The 24332-nt window shown below is 43.5% G+C and overlaps 1 protein-coding gene across 1 annotated transcript; it reads right to left on the bottom strand.

Annotated features, from left to right (window-relative positions):
- Positions 1-3590: 3590 nt before the first annotated feature.
- On the bottom strand, positions 3591-23733 carry tmem164 (transmembrane protein 164). Its single transcript, XM_080508256.1, has 6 exons — positions 23008-23733; positions 12394-12443; positions 9911-9977; positions 7313-7391; positions 6236-6336; positions 3591-4987 (listed from the first exon to the last, which is right to left on the bottom strand). The coding sequence occupies exons 1-6, from the start codon at positions 23443-23445 to the stop codon at positions 4781-4783; spliced, it is 942 nt and encodes a 313-aa protein (XP_080364382.1). The 5' UTR covers positions 23446-23733; the 3' UTR covers positions 3591-4780.
- Positions 23734-24332: the final 599 nt, after the last annotated feature.

The following is a 24332-nucleotide window of genomic DNA, read 5'->3' as shown; positions in this document are numbered from 1 at the left end:
TATACTTTGTATAAAAGATGGATTTTTCCTTATTTTTTATGCCATTAAAGATGAAAAAGCCTGTTTTCTTTACTCTGGACCCAGTAGCTGCACTGGTTATACAATCGCACTGATAGATGAATTTAAAAAAAAAAAGAAAAAAAAAAGTGAATCAATAATAATAATAATGACAAATGAAATAAGAACTACAATAAACTTGTGTTGGAAACTTTTTATTATATAAAAAAATTTAAAAAAATAAATAAATAAAAAAGGAAAATGACTGTTTTTGTACATCAAAATAAATTCTTTTCAAAAGAATATTTTGGATCTAGTTTCAGAATTATTTTAGTGGTTTTCTATGTTCAGAATTTTTGAGACACAGACTTTCAAAGACGTGTCGCTGTACAAAATGTTTCTGTTGCAGTGGCCCGACTGGCTGGGAGGGTTGCCTGGTGTAACTCCTCAAACCAACTTTTAGTTCTTTTCCTTTCCATTTTGGACTTTTTCTCTTGCTGCTTTAGTAACTTGAAGAAAAAAAAAAAAAATTGATGGAATAATATGAACTGGGAATTTCACCCCCCCCCCCCCCCCCCCCTAGAGCTAGACCCCCCTCCCCCCCCCACAACCTTCTTTCCTATTGAATTGCTGTTCGTGTGACGAGACTTGAAAGGGGCATTTATTATGACAGTATGACTCCAAAAGAAGAAGAAAAAAAAAACAAAACAAAAAAAAAACAATGTACACGCACAAAAAAAAAGATAAAACAATTGCAAAACAAACGTGTTGGGAGGGCTGACAGAATATATATAGATGGGTTATCCGAGTATGTAAGCAATGGCTGTGAAGATAATGTAGTTTTAAACATTGTTATTACCTTTTAAAATCATTTATTCAATAAAAAAAAAATGATAAAACCAAGAGAGAAGAGTGTGTGTGTGTCCGTCTGTTGCAACATTTTCCCTCGTTCCTTCTTCCATCTGCAGCTTTTATCCCTGTCCCATCACTCAGTCTTCCTCCATTCCTTTCTTTTCATCTATTTTCCATGTTCCTCATATGCATCTATTGCTTTCAAGTCACATGGTCTTTGCATTTTCCTGTATTTGGAGCGTCATCTTAAAAATGTATATTTTATTGTCCTGCTGCAACTGCTTCTTTTGATGACGGTCATATATTGACCGTCTACAAAATATATCACGATACGCCATTACAGGCTAATTTTGCACACAACTACCTCCATATTTCCACACTAATGGACTTTATTATTCCCTTACGAGTTCATGTACAAAATTGACTACAATGCAAAGTGGTATTTTGTCTCACCCTGCTTTCTGTGGACACTGCTGACGTTCAAGCACAGCTGTACGCGTTTCTTTCACATTAAGATAAATACATCACCAAGGTGCATGAACCGAGAAATGCAGTCAGGTGGACGGCCACATCTCGGATCGTCACTTTCAGTAATTGGTTGCATCCAATGGCAGCAGGACATTTTAAACCCACGGGTTTTTGTACTTTTTCGCCAGTTTTGTCTTCAGAAAGTACATTTTTCGATCCAAATTAAGCTTCAGGTCAGTTGACTAACTTGACTATTGTGGAATCATCTAATTCTTTCCTTTCCACAAACAATGTATATAGAAATATCATTTGGTCATATGGAAGAGAATGACCACTAGTGACTTCTCATCACTGCCATTTTACCGTCTCATTCGTTCAGTGCGATTTATATTCGTGTCTCTGTAGGAGTGACTAAAATACAGTTATAAATGAAAATAGGTCGCCACCAGGAGCTTATTATTAGCGACACTGAACAAAAATATAAACGCGACCCTCGGGGCCTCGGCCTGTGGTCCAGCCGACTCCTCCGGCAGCGGCGCCGTGGGAACGTTTAGCAGAAAACACTCCTGCTGTCTGCGACGTGCCACTCAGACATTCCGAGCGAAGTGTTCCAGACGCAGCCGGGCGGATCAGTACGCAGCCTGCGTGAAACCACGCATGAACCCAAAACCCCGGACAGAGATCAAATCCGACCGGCTCTTTGCTCTCTCTCTCTCTCTCTCCCGAGGCCGCCTCCGGGCTTTCCATCTGTCTGAATAAACGGCGCTGATGAGCGAGCTTAAAAGTGCCCGTTATAAAAGCAGTTTAGCCCCACCACTTTCAATTCCCGCTGGTTTTTCACCAGAGGATTTCAACACCTCGCGTGCTACAAATGCAACAAATTGCATCTGATCCACAGAATGGCAACAGTTTTCTCTTGTCACTGCGTGTTACTGTAGATTTTTTTTTACCACGTGTCCCGTGCTCGCTTAGTTACACTGAGGTCTGCTGCCGTTGCTTTTTAACGGTCTGCAAAAAGGCCTGCGAAAGCTCCCCCGCAGATCACTTGAGTCGATATGCTGCACTTAAAGCTCTTCACCCCGTCTGCCCTCGCGGAGACCGGCGGGCCGTGACATGCTGCTCGCGAGTCCGCCGTCTTAGCAAACGGGCGAGTTTGGCCGCGCGCTTCAATTGCAGGTCATCTCTGGGAAATACATTTCATTGCTCTCCCACATTGATGAGAAGATTAATTCTTTATCCGTCAGTTAAATGTGAAGCTGGAGCCAAAAGCTGGGAGGGAAAAATTATATTCAGAAGTAGCAAAGGGGTGGTTTGGTTATTATCTCGAGTTTGCATGTTCTTTCTGGTTGCCTGTTCAGGGAGTAACCTGAACCCGAGGCAGCGAGGATTGACCCCGTGACCACGAGCGAGGAGAAAACTGTTCTGGAGGATGGACGGTCATTAAAGACAAGAGGCTTTGTACAGATGTAAAGAGCGAAGGAACGGTTCCACACGAAGCCTCTCAGGCCGCTTCATCCTGGCTTTATTCATTTTGCACCACAAAGCCGACTCACCACATTTTACATTCCAACAGAAGATGGAGAAGAATCCAACAAATCCAGACGAGCGAGCGGAAAGAAGCAAGTCAATTTAAACAGGAAGAAAGGCAGCGGCTTCAGAGGTGGAGGCTTTCTGCACGAGATGGACTGCAGGAGAAAGAGCCGGGAATTTGGAGTCAAATGGATGAGAAAGCTCCAGAGCAATCGATGTGTCCTGGCAGTCCATTTAAAATGTAGGGAATCTCCAATAAGCAGAAATCTGAGAAGTGTTCTGATGGATTTGGGTTTGGGTGTATTTCACCAACAGCTCTTTAAAAGATGGAAGTAAACACCAATCCAACACATTTAATCAGTTATTTTAAGGGAACAACTGTCTGGAGAACACAGGTTGTTTTGTGGGATTGTGGTAAATACTTTAAGGGAACTGGTCTATCAAGTGATGCTACAGAACGCGTTTTTAAAAAACACGTTTATTCATTTGAACCACACAGTTGATGGGGGGGGGGGGGGGGGGGGTAATGATAGAGGGAACAGGGTTATTCTGTTAAATACTTTAAAATATAAACTTGTACACACTGCCACTTGTTCCCTTACCTATAGGGAACGAAATACATACGTACAAAATAAAAGTCCTTATTTTTGTGAGAACAAAAATACATGAAACGAATGAGGACGGCCGTCACAGAGACTCAAACAGAAACCTTAAGATCACAGACGAGAGACGTTTGGTCAACTGAAATCACTTTTATTGTCAATACAGCACAAACTGAGAAAAATACAAAAGTCTCTTTTATCCCTTCTTTACAGTGAATTATAGAATATGCTACAGGGACGCATACAGCTCTCAAACTTGAAATGAAATATACCATGACTGACAGTTTGTTAATACTTCCTTCCCACTGGGCAATCTACAAAATACCCATTTCAAGTTCATGCAGATCTACGAAGCGTTTAGTTTCTGTACAGAACTGAGAGTGTGACTGGGTTACAGCCGTGGTTTAGAGAATTCCCAACATTCTGCAAATCAACTCTCGTCGAGCGACGCGACTCCAGCGCAGGGGGCATCTTCTGCATGATTCCCTTCCGTCTTGGCAAAAACAACATTTGTATCCCGACGACAAACTCGAGGCTGAACCTCGTTGAATGTGGTCCAACAATGCAAAGAACATAACAGGGAAAATAAAAGCACCCTCCCAGTCAGAGGTTATAAAAATAACATTAATAACATCCCGCCGTCGATCCAGAACAGATTCATTCCGCCGCAGCGTCGGGGGGGGGGAAAAAAAATAAAAAAATCCCTGTGACGTTTGATTATCACAGCTGGAGTGATCTGAACAGGTCGGCGACAGAAAGGCATAGAAAGCAATTTACAATAGGCTGCTTCGAGAAGCTGCACGGGCACGCTGGGAGAGCTCGGCTTTCATTTGTGACGACACTTAAGAAGGCGGTCGGCACGCGTTCTCGCACCACGACAAACAAGCAACAACATTTGCAACCTGCGTCGAAACGCCGACAAAGAAATAGCAGCTTTACCCACCAACATAAACCGTAAGAGAAATCAAAAGTGTAAAGGCGACTCCTTACTCCCCGTCCTGGAAACACGACATTTAGAAAAAAAGGCAGCTTGAGAAAAAATCTCCCTCGTATTCACTTACGCGGGTTTTCCCCTCTGAACCCAGTCGGCCCGGCTCCGCCGCCGGCCTGGAGACACGCCAACGGCACCACGGAAAAGAATGACACGACTTCACTGGCCCTGAAATGCTTGTTTGAGTAAAAACGGGTGGCGAATCTTAAAAAAAGACCCGTTAAAAAGGTTCATTTAAAAAATAAAATCTCCACAAATAAGAGCAGGCGTTCCGAGAGATAGAAGGCGGCGGCCGGTGGAGGGGGGGGTGGGGGTGGGGGGCACGCCGACTGCCGTCTCCTCAGTCGACTTTCTTGCCGCGCAGTCGGAGCGTGTCCAGCGCGACTCTGCAGACGGAGCCGCCGTGCTGCGACAGCAGCGTGAGGAGCTTCCCGTGGATGAGCGTCAGCAGCGTCTGGTGGCCCGTCGCCCAAACCCGGTACCAGGGCCCGTAGAACGGGTCGGACACGGCCGGACACAGCATGTTGTTCAAGTTGACCTCCGTCACCTGGACGGAAACACAAACGCCGCCTCGTTACCACTACATTCATGTTTCCACAACGGTTTATTCTTTGTGGATTATCGTGATGGGGAAAAAAAACGAACGAATTAACAGCCTCTCATTTGAATCTGATCAATACGAGTCGCGTCGCCTTCGTCTTGTTATCGTTTCACCAGACGATGTGAGCGCAGGAACAAGTTGTAACATCCCACAGAAAAACACAGTGAGCCTCTCGGGATCAAACTGTATCTAATGAGCTCAGGATCAGACAAGAAGAGCCTCGGGGAGAAGAAAAAAAAAAAAATATCTAGAAATTTATTTCTCAATAACAATTTCAAAAAAACTTTGCAGAATGTAGGATTTAAGCGTATTCTGTGTCACAGCAAATGAATTGAACTTCGGCAGTTCGGTAACACGTTTGACAAAATGTACGAAGGCAGATTTGTATCAACTATCATTTTCTTTGTTGCGTCTCAGAACATCATGATCCTCTGGGCTCGGAGCTTTTCTACAGAGCAGATAAATAGCGGCTCAGAAGTGTCCTTGAACGCCTCGCTGCTGCTGCTAACATGGTGCTGTAGTAACCTGCGGGGTGAAACTGGAAGATGGGAAATCCACAGGTAATTCTGCACAGTGGAGGAAAAACAAACAACAACAACCATGTTTTATCTGCAAATATGGTGGCAGATGAGAAGCTGATTTTAGTGATATAAAGGTCTTTAAAATGTGTACCGTCATATCCTGTGATCAACAAATTGGGATATCGTCGTAACTGTGGCATCACTTCAACATGTCAATACTTGAGAGAAGGATAATTAGTCTTATATCTTAACTTATTTCAACCAAAGTAGCATCAAGGTCAGAATCAGAGAACTTGGAAGATGGCGGTTGTTGGCCTCTCTTTTGATAGCGGCGACGAAGCAGCGCTACGAGAGGCGGCCATGTTGATCGTTTCTTTTCATCATCTAAATGCTGTCAAGGTGGATATAGGAACTTCACGACTGGCGACTGTACCAGTGCCCTGCTCTTCTGGACGCTTCGCGTCATGTTCAAGTCTGTGAAATTGACAACGACTGGATTTATTTCTATCGTACTTGCCCAAGTTTGATATTTCTGTGAACTAAAACTATTTAAAAGACATGACTCGTTCTCTGGAGAGTTAAAATAAGTATTTTTGTCGTTCCACCCAGCAATGCACTGTGCGTGCACTACGATGCACTACGCCACAATGGCCACCAGGGGGCTCCATCTTACCAGGCCAAGAAGCTGCAAGAAGAGGAAGTGGTAGAGGAAGAGGAGGCCAGTGGAGAGCAGCGCCCACCACATGTCCCCCAGAGGCTCAGGCTTGTACACACCTGCAAAACAATCGCACATAAACACATTAAAAAACAAACACGAGACGAAAAAAAAAAAAAAAAAATAGAACGTTCACCTGAAACACGTCAGCTGAGCCGATCTGGGGCTGCGGCAGGATGTGGTGTCAAACAGGCTTTTCCTGTTTCCTCACTGAAGGCAGTGAACCCAGAGGAAAGACTCACATTTCACTCCCAGAGTGTTTCTCTCAAGGAAAAGCGAGAGCTTCCTTTTGAGCGTCTGCAGTGTAACGTTACTGTTCAACAAGGACAGTCAACTCGACGCTTGCAGGGGTTTTCCTCATCGACTCAAACGGCTTTTAAAGAAAAACAAAACTGAATGGAAACCGATGTCATCTATTTTTGAACTCCTTGGGTTGTCAGGATCTGTTTTTTTTTCTCCTGGTTTAACGCAAACATTTTTGTTTTCATCTTGTCATAAGTCAGTAAATCCACAGAGAAGATCTTTGACGGCATCATAATACAGGTTTCCCGTCAAGCAGGTTTATTATTATAATCGCCCGTTTTTAGAGGTTTTGAACAAAAAGCAGCCGAGTCGACTCAAACGTTTGTATTTTTGTAGTCAAATGAAGAATTCATGTTCTTCGGACGCATCTGCTTCACAGTAATTACGACTGAGGAGGTGAAACACAGCAATGTGACAGCAGCTCTGCTGGGGAAGCAGACTGTTTTGTTTTAACAACTGGAGAAGCAGTTCTGGTGTTTGCATGGCAGATTGTGGGATTTATAGTTTGTGCAGCACGGCCTCCCGATCCACAGAGATCTACTCTTTGGATGATGTTTGTTTACACAACAGAACAACAACAGCCAGGACAAAGAAAGAAACCCCCTCCCCAAACCAAACAGTTAAATCCACCAGGTCTGACATTGCACACTAAAAAGGAAGTCGTCCGTGAAGACTAACACCTCACGGTGGCAATGATACAGGAGGTGAATGGTGGGAACAGGAAACGCTCACCTCCTTTCCTGAACAGGTAAAGAGGAACCAGGTACAGCATGGAGTGCTGGATGTAGTAGATCTCCTTCTCGAATGGGAGCTGGAGAACAAATGAGAGAATGACGCACTTTAAGTCTTTACAACACGCAGTAATGAAAGCAGAGCTCACAGAGACTTTCTTCGGGCCTCCGACACAAATCTCATTTGCTTCTTCGGCTGTGCCGCTCGGGTCCCGAGACTTTAAGTGGATCTCTGTCCTCACGTTACACAATTTACTCTGCAGCCGGCGAGCAAAGAGCCACGAGGAGCAGGGACATCACGTGGGCGATCTTCATTCACAACCTGTGTGGACAACTCGGTATCGTTTTCCGTAAAGAAAAAGTGTTCAACTCTTCTCTGCAATCGGGGTCCAATTCCTTTTGTGTACATATCATCTGGAAGCGAGTTTGTAAGGATCTGATGTGCCTTTAAAAACCTAGACTTTCTTATTCCCATCCACAGGCCACCGAGGAGCACGTCCTGAGTTCAGCTGCTGCAAGTTTAGGCTGAATGAGCTTTCATACACACTGAACTCTTTTAAGCCATCATTGCAACTCTTCCTGCAGGATCTCCGACCGTGGAGCTCAAGTTTGGAATCGAGTTTCCCACCTTGATTAACTTTCTATTCTTGCTTCTCGACATTTACCCTCCCCAACAAAAGTTGGCAGAGAAGGTTATGTTTTCGTCTTTTACTTCTTGGTTTTTATGTACATATTTGACCAACTTTTCCCAGAAACCACCCACCCGAATTGCATGAAACCTTCGGGGATGGCTGGTCATCCTCCAATGACCAATTGATTCGAGGTTGGGACGTTAAAGGCTCACCGTTTCCCTATAAACCCCCCCCAAAAACTGCAAAAAAAGTTTTTCCCATACAAAGCGGATGGGAGTGGCACTTCATGGCGATCAAAGGGTGATCAGCGTTTGTTGCTATGGAGACGCCCCCTGCTCGGTGCTTCATGCGAGCGACAAAAGTGGCGTCGGCGAAGGTCTGCGCGCTCTGCCGCGTGCCCGTTTGTCATTTAGCATATAAGAACTACTTGACGCTGCATAAATAAACGGAATTAAACAGGTTGAGTCCTCAACCTTCTGGTCTATAAAAGAGAAGTCTAACCAGCAACACAAAGTCCATTCAAGTTGAAAAATGCAAAGCACTTCTCATCAAGCAGACTCCCCCCTGTTACAGAGAAACCAGTTTTCTATTGAAACAGGAAAGCGTCTCTCTGTGGCTACGCACTCTTTCTTTCCGCGCTGCTCTGTGTGCGGCGGCCCCCCGATCTTCGTGGTAAATCACCAGAGCTTCGTTTCAAGGTTCAAACTGTCCAGTCCTGAGTCATTCAGGCAATGAAATTTGAAATCTATGCATCATCAACTGCATCCGCTCCTCATCTTCAGCCTTCGCTGAGAGCCGTTCAAACGGAGGGGAAAAACCCCACTGGAACAGCAGCTTTCTGCTTTCACACTTCTAAAATCCATCAGCTGCACTTTGAGGTCTTGACAATCTGACGACTTATAAAAGTTCTCTGGATTCAATACAGTAATGGTGTCATACTTTCCTGTAATGTACAAATGTCAGCTTTCTTTTAGACGGATGTTTCAAGACCAGTGTCTGGTGAAAGGCAGTGGGTTTTTTTTTTGGCAACACGTGTGGAAACGGGTAGTCATGTTGCGTCCAGTAATAAAGGGGGAAGTTGGTGAAAAACAGTGACGTACCACAATCGGAGCACTTTAAAACGGCCAGAGCCATTTCACACGCAAGACAGTCGCTCATCACTAAACGTTTACATACCGGAGCTGAGGGAGAATACTTAAGTTGATGATATTTTTGTTTTGCAAGTCAAAATCTATGTTTTTCTTTGGGATCAGTGTTCGTTTCTAAAAGCTTCTGGAGTTGTTTGTCAATAGCTTTAGTGTGGATTTTGCCTCCTCAGGTGAAATGCTGAGCAGGATCCTTAATCTTCCCACAAACATCCTGAAATACGTGTGGAACGTTTTCCATCTGGGTGCCACAGGCATCGGCTTCTGTGCGAGGCTGTGAAAACCTTCCGTGTTTGCTCTTTCGCTACTCAAAATCTCCCCGTTATTATTCCACTGACTCATCATCATCACTCGATTTCATTAATCTTTTTTTTTTAATAGAATGAACACAAATAAAGAATAAATACGCTTTCTTTGCTGCCTATATTCATCATATTTTGCATTACTACCAGTTACTAGTTTACTAAACTCCTGTTTGTTGGTAGAAACGCATTATTACGCCTTTCCCAAACCTTCAGATTGTTCTAATTTCTGATTACTTCATAATGTGGTCTCTTTTAAAACAGCATCTTCCTCCCAGCTAGCAGATGTGACTTCAGCTGAACCTGCTGAGTAAATCAGTCATCAGACGCTACAACAAAACAATGACAAACAGACCTCATCGGGGGAGTAAAAGTTCACTTTCTCAAGTCACAGGAGTTTAAAGAGTCATTTATTTGTCTGTGCCTTGCACAACACAGACTACTTGAAACAGACCAGGACCTAAACGATGGTTCAAAAGGAACAAAAACCCACAGAATGAGAAGACTCCCGGTCACTCACCAGTCTGGTGTTGACTACCGGGAACATTAAAGCCAGCAAGGCTCCGTTCAGCATGTGGACCTGCAGTCTGAAAAGGAAAAGACGCGGACATTAAAAACATCAGAACGTTCGATAACTCCCCCGTGCTGCTTCACGTCTGCCTGAGACTACTGCCAGGACGGTTTTAACAATCATTCCCACGTTTCATAAATCAATGTGTTGCGGCCATATTAGCCCAAATCAATTAGTGCGGAGGAGCAGGTGCAGGACGGGGTTGATTACGTTCCACGGAGCCGGAAAGCCGTCAGCAGTCGGCCCTGATGCTGTTCGCAGCAGCTGTCTCTGATCCTCTGGCAGGGCCGGTTCCTTGCGGGGGTGCCGATTGTCAAAAGTCAAGTCAGTGATGCTTCAGGCAATTAGAAGCTCTCACTTTACATTCTACGGCAGTCGCATTTCTACCGACTGCGGGGAGGCCTGGCGGAGTTGCTGTCAGGATTCCGACGAGTCAGCAGAAGTGACTCCTTCATAATTAGTAGGTTTTTGGACTTCGGGATTTGAGTTGGCACTTATTTTCTTTGTCCACCTGTTTCCATCGCCCTACTCCTGCCGACAGGAAGAGTGAGATTCTCCTTCAGTGACACGCCCAGAACTGCCTCCCATAGCCAAGGCTGCTCTCTGAAGACGCCACATACTGTACATTCTACCAGCCCGAGAGCTTCTGTGTCAAAGTGGGGCCGAACATCCATTTCCTCCGACTGTTCTTTTTGTCAGGCGAGCCAAAATAACTGTTGTGACAGCCAAGGTCAGTGGGAAAACAGCCGTGCTGTAGGAATGTCAGTTTAAATGAGCCTGGCTGTCACTCCAGGGGGCGTTCGGACATTTTCCTAAAACAAACCAACAACAACAAAAACAGAAGAAGCTTCTTTCACATACTCCACATTTATTGATCATTATCCGACTCTGCCAACTGTTGACTCACTTTCTTTTTACCGGGAATGAATTACAAATCAACTTTCATGATATAAAGTGCAGCACCGAGTCAGAATCGATACTTGAATCTGCTCTTGGTGTGAATTTACTTTTAAACTATTTTTCCCCCCAAGTTATCGCCGTCAATATTTGTATCGAGTTTGAGCTCGGAGGCAGCTTTATTTCAGAGCTTAAAAGTGGCAAATTTCAGAAGTTCTTTGCTTTCGCGAGTTAGCGGCGTTTGTCTCGCTCCTCCTGAACGGCCTGCAGCTGTTTGGCTTAACGGACAGGCGCAGCTCACGCGGAGCAGGAGGCAGGCGGCAGCTCGCGCCTTCAGATGGAGGTGCTCGTCCGTTTTCCGAACGCAGACGCCGCTCCCGTGCCTCTTCTACGCGGGCCGCCGATTTCCACCATCCACTGATGTGAGAGCGTGGGGAAGGAAGCGGACTGTGAACTTCAAAACGGCCACAATAAAAGCTGTTGTCTGTGGGTTATAATAAGATTTGTTGAGTCGGAGGAAGAAAAGAAAAAAAAAAAAGGTTTGGGAACAAAAATAAAAGAAATGAAAGTATCCTGATCAGGATCATGCTGGGATTTTTATAAAAAAAAGAAATCCAATTAAGTATTCATATCTTGTTTATGTGACATGTCATAAACTGACATTTGTGGGAAAGACGCATGCCAAATCCTGTCAGTGGCCACAATAGAGGACTTCAGAGGCGAAGTTGAGACAAAGCAGGCTTTTAGAGTAAACTTTATTTTGTACAGCCATGAAACATCCTCAGCTGATCAATTACACTGCTGACATATCCAAGTTCATAATTCACATTTGGTTTGTTGGCCATTTAAATGGTTTTTCCGCAAACCGTATTGTGGATTTGTCTTCTTATTACTCCATAAAGCAGAAAGCGCAGCCAGCAGCGACGGAAAAATCAATTTTTGGCATGTTTTTAAGTATACAATGAACAGGTTGGGAATGATGTATGGCCGAACCGTTCAGAATATAAAGAGAAAGGAGACTGGAGGATCTGGCTCACAGAAGGAAGCACGGACTTCTGGCTCAGGGGAACGCCCTTTAAAAGATGCATTATCAAGGTGAGGGCTTCTTCACTCATAGTTTGAGCGGGAATGTTTCCCTTCTGCAGCAATCCTGTGCAGGACACGTCCATGTAACATTTCATGGCCTGATTGATAGAAAACTTTCCATGCGCCAACTGTTGGGAGAATCTAGGATTGGATTGAGGATCTATTTCAGACTGAACCGCTCAGTTCTGGAAATACCACACCATGTTCCCAAAATCTATGCGCGAGGAAGCATAAAGTTCATCCTGCATCTGGATCCGCTTTCATGTCAAGGGAACGCAGGCCGACGACGAGGCTCATTTAACAGCTCACACACCCGTGTGTTCCACCAAAAACACTGGGTTTCATACAAGTGAGCAGAATCAGAGTTTATCTTCCATCAGGTACAAAGAGGAATTAAGTAACTAAGTAATCATGATGAAACAGACTTTGAAAGGGGAAACTCCACTCACCTGAAAACAACCATGGCTGTTTTACATGGCGGGCAGGCCAGCAGGAAGATCTGAGGGAGAAATAAAAAAACAAAAAACTGCATTATTATTCACATCAGACATAGGCCACATTCTGCCCCCTTCAGGCCTGTAACCCTGGAAGTTATTCATGTGCTCAGCATGAATAGGAGTGCTGCATGTTATCATGCAAACAAGTGATGCTCAATAACGTTTTTTGCTGAAATGACTTTGTTGAGGTTTCTGTTTCTTCAGGATGGTTCTTCTATATAACTACACTTTGTCTTGCGCCCAATATGAACACCAACGGTAAAAAAGGCCTCGTTTTAAAGAAATAATTGGTTGACTTTATTCTAATTTGTCATTTTTCCTTGATTTGAGAGCTGCGGTCACCATGTATGGACTAATTAGGGCCGTCAATTACACCATTTTTAGTAAATTGTTGCGTTTAATTTCCCTTTCTTTTGATAATAGTCAATTTGTGATATATTGTGCAGCTCTATTGAATACACTATTGTACTTGTGCTTTCTGTACATTGCCCTGATTGTAATTTCTGTTTAGACAACATATATCACATCACTACATGGCTATTTATAAAAAATTGACTTTTTACCTTCTTCATGCCATTACTCTCACACATTCTTGGGGGATAAGTGCTCAGTCAGAATTAGTCCCACTGGTAGTGAGGTGGAAATTATCGTGGCTTTCGCAAAAATGTGATCGGTTTGACGGCTCCACAGCTTCCAGTGCTGCGAAACGTCTCGACTGCCTTAACGAGTCTGTTTGAATACAATAGGAGCACAAGTGCCAGAGAGAGCATCCCGCCGGACCCGCCACAAACTGCTTCTCGCTTCAAATCAAGACCAAGTGAAGTCAGAAGATAGACAAGTAGCGTAGATTTAAAAAGGCTGTCCAGATGTTGGCGTCCATGTATTACAATGTTTGATTTAAAAAAAAAAAAAAAAGACTGCCGCAACATACAGCCAAGTACTCCAGAGAGAAGACCAGATGGAGAAAAAACAAGCTGGAGTGCAATTTAATTTCAAAAACCCTTTGTGTTCTCAGCTTAAACTGCAAGCTTCTGATGTATTGCTTAAAACCCACATGGATTCATTAGAAAACAAAAGGAGGAACTTATTTTTCTAATACCTTTCCCTTGTCAAAAGCTACTTATATCAAAAAGTTTGTCTTGTTGTGGAATGAAAATCCAGGCTACAAGGTGGGCTCGCAATCTGTGCACCGTGACGGGGGCCTGGAGGATACTGCAGACATGGATTGGTTCAAAAACACCATCTGACACAAGGAAAAGTTGCTTTGCCCGAAGGCTGGAAACAGAATTACAAGAAAGCAATTGACCTGAGATTTGTTGTACAACTACCCACTGGCCACGGGCTCTTACAGGCATGTCTCGGGGAGCGATCTGCTGTACACTCCATCGCTCTGTATTAATCTGCAGTGTGAACACAACTCACACAAACTTTATCTTGGAGAGACGGTTTGCAGAGGCCACCCAAGAAAACTGTGAAAAATAATTAAACATAATACACTTTCGTACAAGTGGAATTTGCTGGTGTGGTCCTTTGGTGTTTGGTGACTGAATGCTGTGTGTCAAATTATGTTCCTGTCAGTTAAATATTGTCACTATAATCCTAATTGTTTGAACAGTACCCCTAATTTGAATTGCGTACAATTAAAAAGCCATTGCAGTGATTGTACTGGATCAACGGTAACCCCTCCACCTCAACTCGTTCTCAGAAAAAGGAAAGACCATTTGGTTTGGAACTTAAAACTTTGTTGACACACAGTGACACAGAAACAACAAAGCTTGCGTTGTTTGTTGACATTGCGTCAAGAAAAGCCGATCAGATCATTTGGGACCATGTTAAAACTCGACCCAATACAAAAAAAATGTCAGGGAGGGTTAGGGCGAGTTAAAACTCGGAAAAGAAAACACATCTGCATTAAATTAATGTTACAATATCCCAACTCGGGGATGACAGTTTCCATTTGCCTCTGAAATTCGCAATTCCTGCCGAAGAATTACACAACTCAGAAAAATCCATGTTGTCACGTTTGAGACTCAGAGAACAGCTGTTCCTGCACTTGCTCTTGCGGAGTATAAACGCAAACATCATGCTGCATTTCCCAAAACCAGTGTAACAAGACAACACATCTGCTCGTACGAGTCACTGGAACAGGTAAATAAAAACCTCGAGGTTTTGTAAACACAGCATGAAAAACCTGCTTAAGCCGTCGTTCCTTCTGCTCCACAACTCTGAAACAGGTTCAGAATTACAAGCCCTGAAGCAACTGAAAAGCAGCGTTACAACATGAAAAACCAGTGTGACGATAATACAGCTTTCGTACACCTGGTTTTGCATAACGTGCGACTCCTCCCTCATAGTTACATCACATAACTCGCCCCCCCCTTTAATAAGCAGGATGCCTGCAAGGCACAGGACTCAGTCTTTTTGTTTGGAATGTGAATGCCTGCGTGAGTCCAAAACTATTTCATTGTAAATGCATGTGGGTAATATTAAACTTAACTCCTGTAGTTGCTGATGTGTTGGTAGGACTTCATGTGCCCTTTTGGTTGTTTCACTGACTTTTGCTTTTCTTTTATGCAACAAACCATGCTCCCAACAAACTAAGGCCCTGTTTACGTGACAACGTTTCAAGTGAAAACACATTGTTGTCACATTTTCATTTAAAAAAAGTTTTAATATAAACAGTGGAATTTGAAACCAATATCCGTTTATGCAAAAACACTGAATACATGAAGAATAAACGGTTATACGAGATGCTGGCCATTTGTTTCTGATTCCAGTGTTTTTCCAACAGACTTGCATATACAACTTACAATGATTTAGTTTAAATGTGCTCATGCCTTCACATCTCTTTGACATGTAATCAATTGCTGATCATGACCAGCAATTTCATGTACATTAAGCGTTAATTTCCCGTTTCATGAGTAATGTCAGTCCAGAGAGGACACCGTCATCTCCTTGAAGTGTCAAGAGGCGAATCAGCTGAGATTGAGAAACTTCCTGACTTTTGAGAAGTGTTGCCCGGTGGAAGGACAGACGGAGGTGAAAACATGCACATTTGGAGGCCTGCTGTTCACCGTGAACCTCGCAGGGTGCTTGTTCAGACTGACAAAGAGACCCACATTGGTATGCAAGCAGGCGTTCCCCTCCGCAGGAGACGCAGGACCAACTGAGCTAGTAAACTATTTAGGGTGTTTCTGGAATTTTTGTAAAGAGAGGTTTCCATAATTAATAGGAAAGTCTGCCTTTCTTATGACTGGGGCAGCTGAATCAATGTGCGGTGTGTGTGTGTGTGCGTGTGTGTGAGGCAGACAGCGGCTCGATTCCTCGAGACGTCTGACTCTCTTGACAGTGCTCTGCAAAAACTTTTAATTTGCTTTCCTGTCGGGTTGTGAAGCTGCTCTGCAGTGCTCTCAGCCCCGACTGCCGTGGTGTATCGCACTTTAAATGCCTGTGGGACTCCTGGTACATTGACACCATGAAGTATTTGCTGTTATGGTAATGTAAACACAAGGACCTGTAGTTTTTATTAAGTTTGTTTTTGTTTGTTTTTCTGCATGTGTATCAGTGCATGTTAACCTGCACAAGCAAAGGGGCAAAGGTGTGAATATGCACTCTGGTAAAAAAAAAAAAAGAAGCATGTATGCTAACTTTATCTGTGAGGCTAAATGAGGTGTGCAGGTGTGACTGTTGGTTTCTCTGTGATCGCCTTGTAACCTGCTCCTCGGTCAAAATTAGCTGGGACAAGTGCCAGCGGTCTGATCTACTCTAGATGCAGAATATTACAACCTAACTCACAAAACTATGCAGGGGAATGAAAGAGTAGTGCCTCGTCACTCACCAGCACTTTGATAAAAAAAAAAAAAAAAGTTATGAGCAGAGGACAAAGTCTGAAGTGTTCTGCAGACAAAGCTGCGGTTCAACATCGTCACCATTACGTTCAGGATCAAAACCTTTCATTGCATGAAGTCGGAGTTACGAAAACGGGCTGAAAATGTAACTTACCGAGTTATAGAATGAAATTTTAAAAGTGATGCATGTGATCCCTTCCCTACATATACTTTTGTGTGATCACCCATCATTGGTTTTTTTTTACAAATTGACAGACAAAAAAAAATGCTCAAATAGTTTTAGATCATGAGTAACATCTGTTGTGTTATATAACATCCCATTCATTTTCCGCAAGGGTGTGAGCAGAACTAAAAGTACAGGCTGTATGTATGACATACGTACCGTCAAGGTTACATAACGAACAAACGGGCAAACAGTGGGAGGAAAACCCCAAAGAGTCTGCGATCATCTCAAAGGTCAACGCCACCTGCCTCCTTCACTGTGCACCAGCCACCGTCGCTCCAACGAATCAATCCAGCTCATAAAGCTCACACGAAAGCATGATCACAGTTACGAGGCTCAAACCAGGCTTGACGTTGTTGTTGTTGTTGCAGCATAATAGACGCAATTAATTGCGATGGTCGTTTCCGCCGATTAACTTTAACTACCCAGGTAGAATTTGGTTTGAAGCATAATGCCAACATCTTTTCTGTTGCCGTTATGCTCATGATGGAAGGACAGAGCGTTCCAGAAACTCTAAAAGAACGGGGAACAAAAAGCAGTGTCATAAGCACGTCTGCAATTTGTGATCTTATAAGCAGTGGCAGTCTGGAGAGCAGTCACTCAAGGTGACACTAATCACAGTGGAATGAACTCCTCCAGGATGACGGAGGAGTAGAGACTGCTGCAGCCGTGAACGTATATTCACAGCTGGAGGCGACTTGGGACAGATAAAGTGGGTGAATTTGGGTTTATTTAATTTTGTAAAGGTAGAGTAAGTAAGATTCCATTTTATTTCCAGCACAACTTTTATTATATACCTAATTTTCTTGAAAAAAGTTTCCTCAAAACCATCATCTCGCAATGTAGTCATGATTAATGGTGGTTGCATGACAGTAAAGCAGCCTCTTACACACATTTATAACCAGTCCAATGACATTCCTGGTACCAACAAGCGAAACTAACATGATCTTATACATACCATCCAATTCAGACAGCAACTTTAACTGACCATTAAAGTTGATATTATCTTGGAAAATATGGCAGAAGTGGTCACTCTTTGCCCTTTTATCACAATTGTATAACAATAATTCCAATTAATGCAAAAGTAAATGAGTTCATATGAGAAAGTAGTGTGACAGTAGAAGAGTGACTCACTACACCATCTTATGGTATGATGTGGTACTACAAGACTGACTCGTCTGTGGACAGCTTGGTTTTTGGACAAAGATATTACATCCTGTAAATCGAAGATCACTTTCACTGTATTAACTTGTGAGCGTCCAATATATCAATTTTGATCAGTTTTCAAACGGAGGTGAAAGTACAGCTCAAATTTTTTTTACAAGAAAAGAGTAATGGCCTTTTCATATAGTGACGCACCTCATTATTTATATGTCAAGTTTCTTTTTTTTTTTTTACAAGTGGAGTCATAAATGTGATAAGAGTTCAGTGCCCTCAGTGTAATCTGAATGACCGAGGCAACAATCTGCTCATCTGGAGCTTACTGCTGCAGTAGATACAGTAAATGTGGCTGCATTTAAAATAAAATGATGCTCACTCTCATGAAGATATTGAGTATTGCTGGCGCACAGCTTGTTAACAGCGTGGTACTTCATTTAATAAGTGAGCTCTCATCCTGTGTGCGATTCATGCAAAGCTGCAGCAGAAATGCCAGGAGGCACACGTTTGAATGAGTTAATATTTCCTGCGGCAGCATTTGTCCTCAAATGACCGGTGAACTGCTCGACAGTTATTTAAATAATAAGGAAGTTCAATTTTACAGGAAACATAGGCAACCAGCTCAAGGGAAGAAATTTCACTTGATCAGAGGCGGGTGTGCGTCTGTCACACCCGAGGACACACCCACCAACACACAACCCCGCATCTGATAATGACCTGTTCAGACATATAAACAAAGACCCACGTAAAACGGCCTAAATCCCTGAACAGCTACAGAGAAGAGGAGTCCAGACCCATCAATATATTGCTGTATATGAAGATCTTGAAGTTCTTCAGCAGAGAGAAGCACCTATATTTGGTCTTGCATTTTTCATACTGATAGAGATCTACCACAAATAGGCCGTTTTGCCATGTCTTCAAACTAAACAGATATCAACTCCTCCTTCGATTGGTGGTGAAGCAACAACTTCAACCATAGTGTTACCTGAATGGTGGGCTTACTTTCTGAGTGGTTGCGTTTTATGCAGGGTTGAAAAAGTGAGCTATGCTGAGGATGGATGTGTGTCAAATGACTTGAAAAGCACTTCTTGATTATGAGCCGGCAGCTTTATTTTGCAGTATTAGGATTTCGATTATTTCACAGCCACACCAGCCCCACGCTCTTCTGGCTTTTGAGGGATAATAAAAAGTAAGGTAAACCAGTCAAAATGATCAATCTACATTTAATTATACAACACAATGCCTTGGAATGGGGACCCACAGTTATTAAAAAAACAAACAAACTGCAGAGCACTTGATCAGTTATCTCAGTCAGATCATCACCCATGATAAACCAGAAAGTTACATGAACTCAAGTGACATGTCATTTTCCAGCCTATTGGAAGAAAAGCACAACTAACTTGGCATCACCAGGGCACAGCGGGGGGTCCGATATTGGATTTGTTGACGCGGCTCCAGCCACAACCACAGGACTCAAAAAGGAAATCCATGACGTGGAGCTGATCGGTCACGGTGCAGCAGCGCAACTGCTCTCGTACCACGTCGGGGAAGATACAGCAGACATCTGCTCTGTCAGATGTGAGGCATCCGCTCATCAGTCATTACCCCGGTGGGGACTCTCACCTTGAGCCGAGTGATCTGTGCTCACCTGGTGTTTCGGATACGGGTGGGAACGTCGCGAGTGGCACAGCTGCTCTGCGCATGGCAAAGCATCGTCTTTTTCACTGTCTCTCCCGAGTTACTGCCACGCTTTCCTGGAATCTGAATACAATGCAACACAACAGAAAATAATAGCAAACGGAAAATATTCTGCTGCGGCAGCACGGGAACACGGTCTTTTTTTTAACAGCTCAGCTCGCAGGTGAAGCGCGCACCTTTGCTGATTACTCAGGAGCTGCGCTGCCTTCGGCACCAGAAACACTTGACTCGGCACATTTCACTCGGCATCATGAGAACTTTGGAGAAACTCATTTATTTCAACTTTTGAAAAGTCTCAATTTATTCCGAACTCACTACTGTTACTAGATCTATTCCTTAGCAGGTGCAGAGGAGACAGAGAAACTGGCCTCCTGGATCTTATTGACAGTTTTTTTTTTTTTTTTTTTGCACAGTTCAGATTTCCATCAAGCCCAAAAGAGATTACAGAGCGCCGACACCACCCTTATGTCGTAGAAGCAACACCAGTGACTCGCGAGCAGGAAATGAGTCAGAACGACGTGTAACGCAAGAAAATGATCCTCGACTAAATAGTGAAGTCACGAAGGCATTAAAATCGCATTCCATTCAGAACCAAGTATGCAAAACGAGTCAAGCTCCAGCAGGCCTCGGCTTTTATCGTCTGCAGGAGCTGGAAGGTTTAGACAACTGCTTTGGAACTGAACAACTTGCAGCGCCTTACTTAGTAACTGGAAAGTGCTGAAAGTTTAACATCATGAAACTGGGAAATCTCTTCCTTCTAGACAAGCGGGAAGGTTGAGAGACCTTCAAGAAGCCGATGAGACGACAGCGTCTGCTTGTCGACATGACGCGTCTCTCCACAAACCTTATTGTATTCAAAGCAACTTCAGACCACGATCTCGTGTCAACACCACCTTTATTAGTAATATTAACTTTACAGACATAAATGTACATTTTTATTGGCTCACAAGCCAACAAACTATTCATATTGCATGGGAATCTGCAGATAAGTTTTTTTGTTGCTACAGGTGGAAAAAGCACAAAAAAAAAATCTCTAAGAAGTAGAGATACTAGTTTTTAAAACTGATTTAAGTCATTCACTTGAGTAAAAGTAAGAAATTGTGTAGAAAATATACATGACAAGCAATGTCAAATTCAAAGCTGTGATCATTTCCAGCACTTGGTCGTCATCATAAAGGTTATAAACATTGAACTTTGGAGTCTATAAATAAAAGTCAGTCTTTAAGGACTTGACATACTCTATTCATGTAATGAAAAGCCAAATATAAACAAAAATGTATTGTTTTCACTTAAAAATATTGTTTTCTCAGCATGACTGACTTGTGCACATAAAAAAACAATATAATGTACTGGTACTTTCTCAACAGAATGACATGTATGATACTTCAGAAACAGATACGGCGAATATCTAATGGGGAAAACATAAACCTTGATCTCACACAACGAGGACATTTTGCAACCATCATCAATTTTTAACCGCAGTCAGCATTTTCATCTGCCCCTCATAGCACCTCCGCGCTACATGAAATGGTCAGAACACATCAGTGTCACGCCGTCGCGACATTGCATCCGTGTGACGAAGCAACACGCTGCCGTTGACGGTGACCTGTTGCTATGACAGGTATGTCACGCAATCAGGGACCATAAAGATCTGGTGACCAACGAGCGGAGAAAGAAAAGACATGCTCATAACCTTCTCCTCCATGTGGAAGCATTTCTCATAGAAATTCAAAGTCAACAGGTACAATTAAAGTTGACTTCCGTCCTCAGTTGTGTTTGTGATTGCAGTCATAAAAAAAAAAAAAGAGCTCACACCCAGATCCTGCTGCACGCAAGAATGAACTTGAGATAATCATATCATCTTTTCTGGACCGACTCCATGACGCAGATGACAGATATCTAATGAAGTCTTTATAACAAAAGACAAGGCGGCATTTCATGCCGTGTCAACAGTTTATCCTTATTTAAACTTGCTCCGCGGATTGGAAACATTTATAATCATTGCAGCCATCATAGCCACACTTTGTCTGAGATGGCAGAGAAGATGAAAGTTGACATGTACAAACTAAACAGTACAGAATTGATAGTCTAGAATCCAGGACATGCGCCAACTTTTGTAAAACTGCTGCTTCAGACACAATGATCGCTTCTTCGCCACTGCATTTACAATTGGACCATTAAAGACCACCATGTTCATATAGGTAGAACTATATTGTAATTTAGATTGTTTTATAATGAGAAAAGTTCCAATGTTTTGAATCATCTACAGGAGGAGGAGTCGGCCACTAACTTTCCTAAGGCCACGTTTACGCGGACTTGTGTGTTTACAAAAAGTGACTGGGAGCTGCGATAAGCATACCAAACCTTTAGGGGGCAGTGTAGCGAGAAGCATAGAAGCCATGATAACCAATGAGAATCCTGGAAAAAAACACCACTTCACGAACTGTGACATAAATATCCACCTATCCCCCTTTAGATGCAAACAGAGAAACGGAATTTATCCAGATCTCCACTGTGGCCGGAGTTTTCACGAATCACTGTTTGTGGTGGGTTGTAGCCGCTTTTATGTGTAAATGCATGGTACAAAAACGCAGAGAAATATCACCATTTTTTCATACCCAAGTACATGTAAATGTGGCTTAAGAGGGCCACAGGAAAACATCGTGCGACTATGGATGTGACAAGACATTTGTTGACTTCAGTATTACTCAAAAGGATAAGTGTCTTGATAAAAAAGCAGTTTGTCACTATTTTTACTAGCTCCTCTTGCTCTGCTTCACTTTTTCCTCGATCGCCTTTCCCAGTCTTCCATCATGTAATCACATTTCAATTTTTCTAAATTAAACGTTCAGTTAACAAGTAAATATAAACTATTTTTCCACTGTGAATCGCCAAGTTTGTGAGGTAACAGTTGTTTGTTCAGCGAGCAAGGGAGGGAGACCAGAGAGCTGCCAATAATGTAGAAAAACAAAATAACCATTCGATGCCCAGGTCTGATCTACAGTGCACCTCTCATGCTGTGTTGCATTGGTTCATACCCTCTTTAAACTGTGCAAATAGAATAACTGACATTATACATCAAGAAAACAACTGACTTCTTCTCATATTTGCAAACCACAGTACTCCCAATCACATATCCATGGTGACTGAGTGCTATTTTATGGTATAAACATGAATTAGATGTCCTGGGAGTAATGATGTGCCCCACCCATTGAGGCCACAGCTCAACAACCAGAATATGAACCGGCTTACAGCCAAAGCAGATGTGTGTTTAGTTTCTGCTCGGCTTTCCTGCAGAATGTCTTGAAAAAACAAAACCAAAACAAGTTTACTGGGAAGGATAAATGCTGCCGGTTTTTGGGGTGTGAAGGGTGGACTGAATACTGATTTTCTCCAATGATCATTCACTTTGCACTGTGTTAAGTGGCAAAACATTAACATCAGCCCTTCTATTTTGAGAGTGGTGCTTTCCAATCCGTTGTCTGAAACTTTACTTGACACAACTGTACAATCTTTGAGACGATTGTGGTGACGGGGCATGACACAAATGCCGCTTTATGAAGTGTAAACAAGCCACACCTTGCAGAAACCACGCGATTTGAGTGTGCATGACGGTGGTCTCAAGCTGTGCACGCTCACCTGGACCATGGTCATGACATGGCACGGGTTCAGCAAGTAGATCACCGTCTTTGTGGCGAACTTGAAGCCAACCTCCACCCCGAAAGTCATGCAAAGAGCGACCAGCAACAAGTTCTTCCCCAGGCTGTCCTCCTTCGCCCGCGCGCAGTCCTTGCCCACCAGCCGGAGCTCTTTGGAGAGGTTGATCTTCTTCAGCGCCACGCCGATCTCCAGCAGGGACAGGAGGACGATGACCAGGCTCTCGCTGACGCGCTGCTGGGGCGCCAGGAAGGCGGCACACTCGGGGCCCCCGTTGCCCTCAAACTTCGGGTCCACGCCGCCGTAGACCCAGTCCAGCAGGCTGTATATGTTATATCTGGACATATTCCTCTTCTCGCGTTGGAAAAGATACGAACAAGATGGAATAAAAGACGTCACACTGACTTCTTGGCGAAACATGAACTGCGAGGTCCCCCCGTCGTCGCTCGCCTCGTGGTTGAGAGGTAGACATGTATCCACCGCCTGTGGGCTACCTCATCCGCACACGGAGGAGGAAGTTTACCGGGCGACCGGAGCCAGCGGTAGTCAGGACTACACGTAAACTGCCGCCGCTGTTGCTGCTGGTTGTGGTGATGGTGGTGGTGGGCAGGAACAAACCTCCTCCTCCTCCCTCACACTCGGCGGCCAGGCTAGCTAACGTGGACGGTCGGCATCATATGAGGCGAGCAGTCGTTTTTTTTGTTTTGTTTGTTTGTTTGTTTGTTTCACGTGAAGCCGCGGAGCCGTTAACTCAACACACACCGGGGAAGAGGCTAGCTTTAGCCGCTAAGCTCACGTCAAAATCGTAGCCCAGGACGTTCAGTGGGCGTGCTTCACCCCGTAGCATAACCTTGCAGGTACAAATCAACGCAAGGAGTTTTGAAACCTGTCAGCTCACAAACACGCCCAAAAAAACAAGAAACAATAACGAGACAAGATTGTAAAGTTATTTGGAATAATTTCAAGAGTAAAAAATATATATATATATATTGAGATAAACGTAATTATGCATTACAGTTTATCAAAGAGAGACGAAAAACATATTGGTGAAACTTGTTGATTTGCATCTTTACATCTGTATTGTATCTTAACTATTCATCTTGTCGTTGGGCTGGGGTGAGATCGATTAATTTCTTGTCGCCCTCTTAGCCTGAGAGGTAATACTGAGGGCAAAATTTACCCATGAAAGCAGCCAGAGACTCAACACACGTGATGGTCGGCGATGATGCGTTCAAATAATCAGGAAATCTCACAATCCATTTCAGTTGGGTATGAAGCGCTCCGGAAACTGTGGGATCCTGTGATTG

The sequence above is a fragment of the Blennius ocellaris genome (assembly GCF_963422515.1).
Source record: "Blennius ocellaris genome assembly, chromosome: 14".
NCBI classification, from domain to species: domain Eukaryota; kingdom Metazoa; phylum Chordata; class Actinopteri; order Blenniiformes; family Blenniidae; genus Blennius; species Blennius ocellaris.
This window is presented reverse-complemented; position numbering and strand designations above follow the sequence as displayed.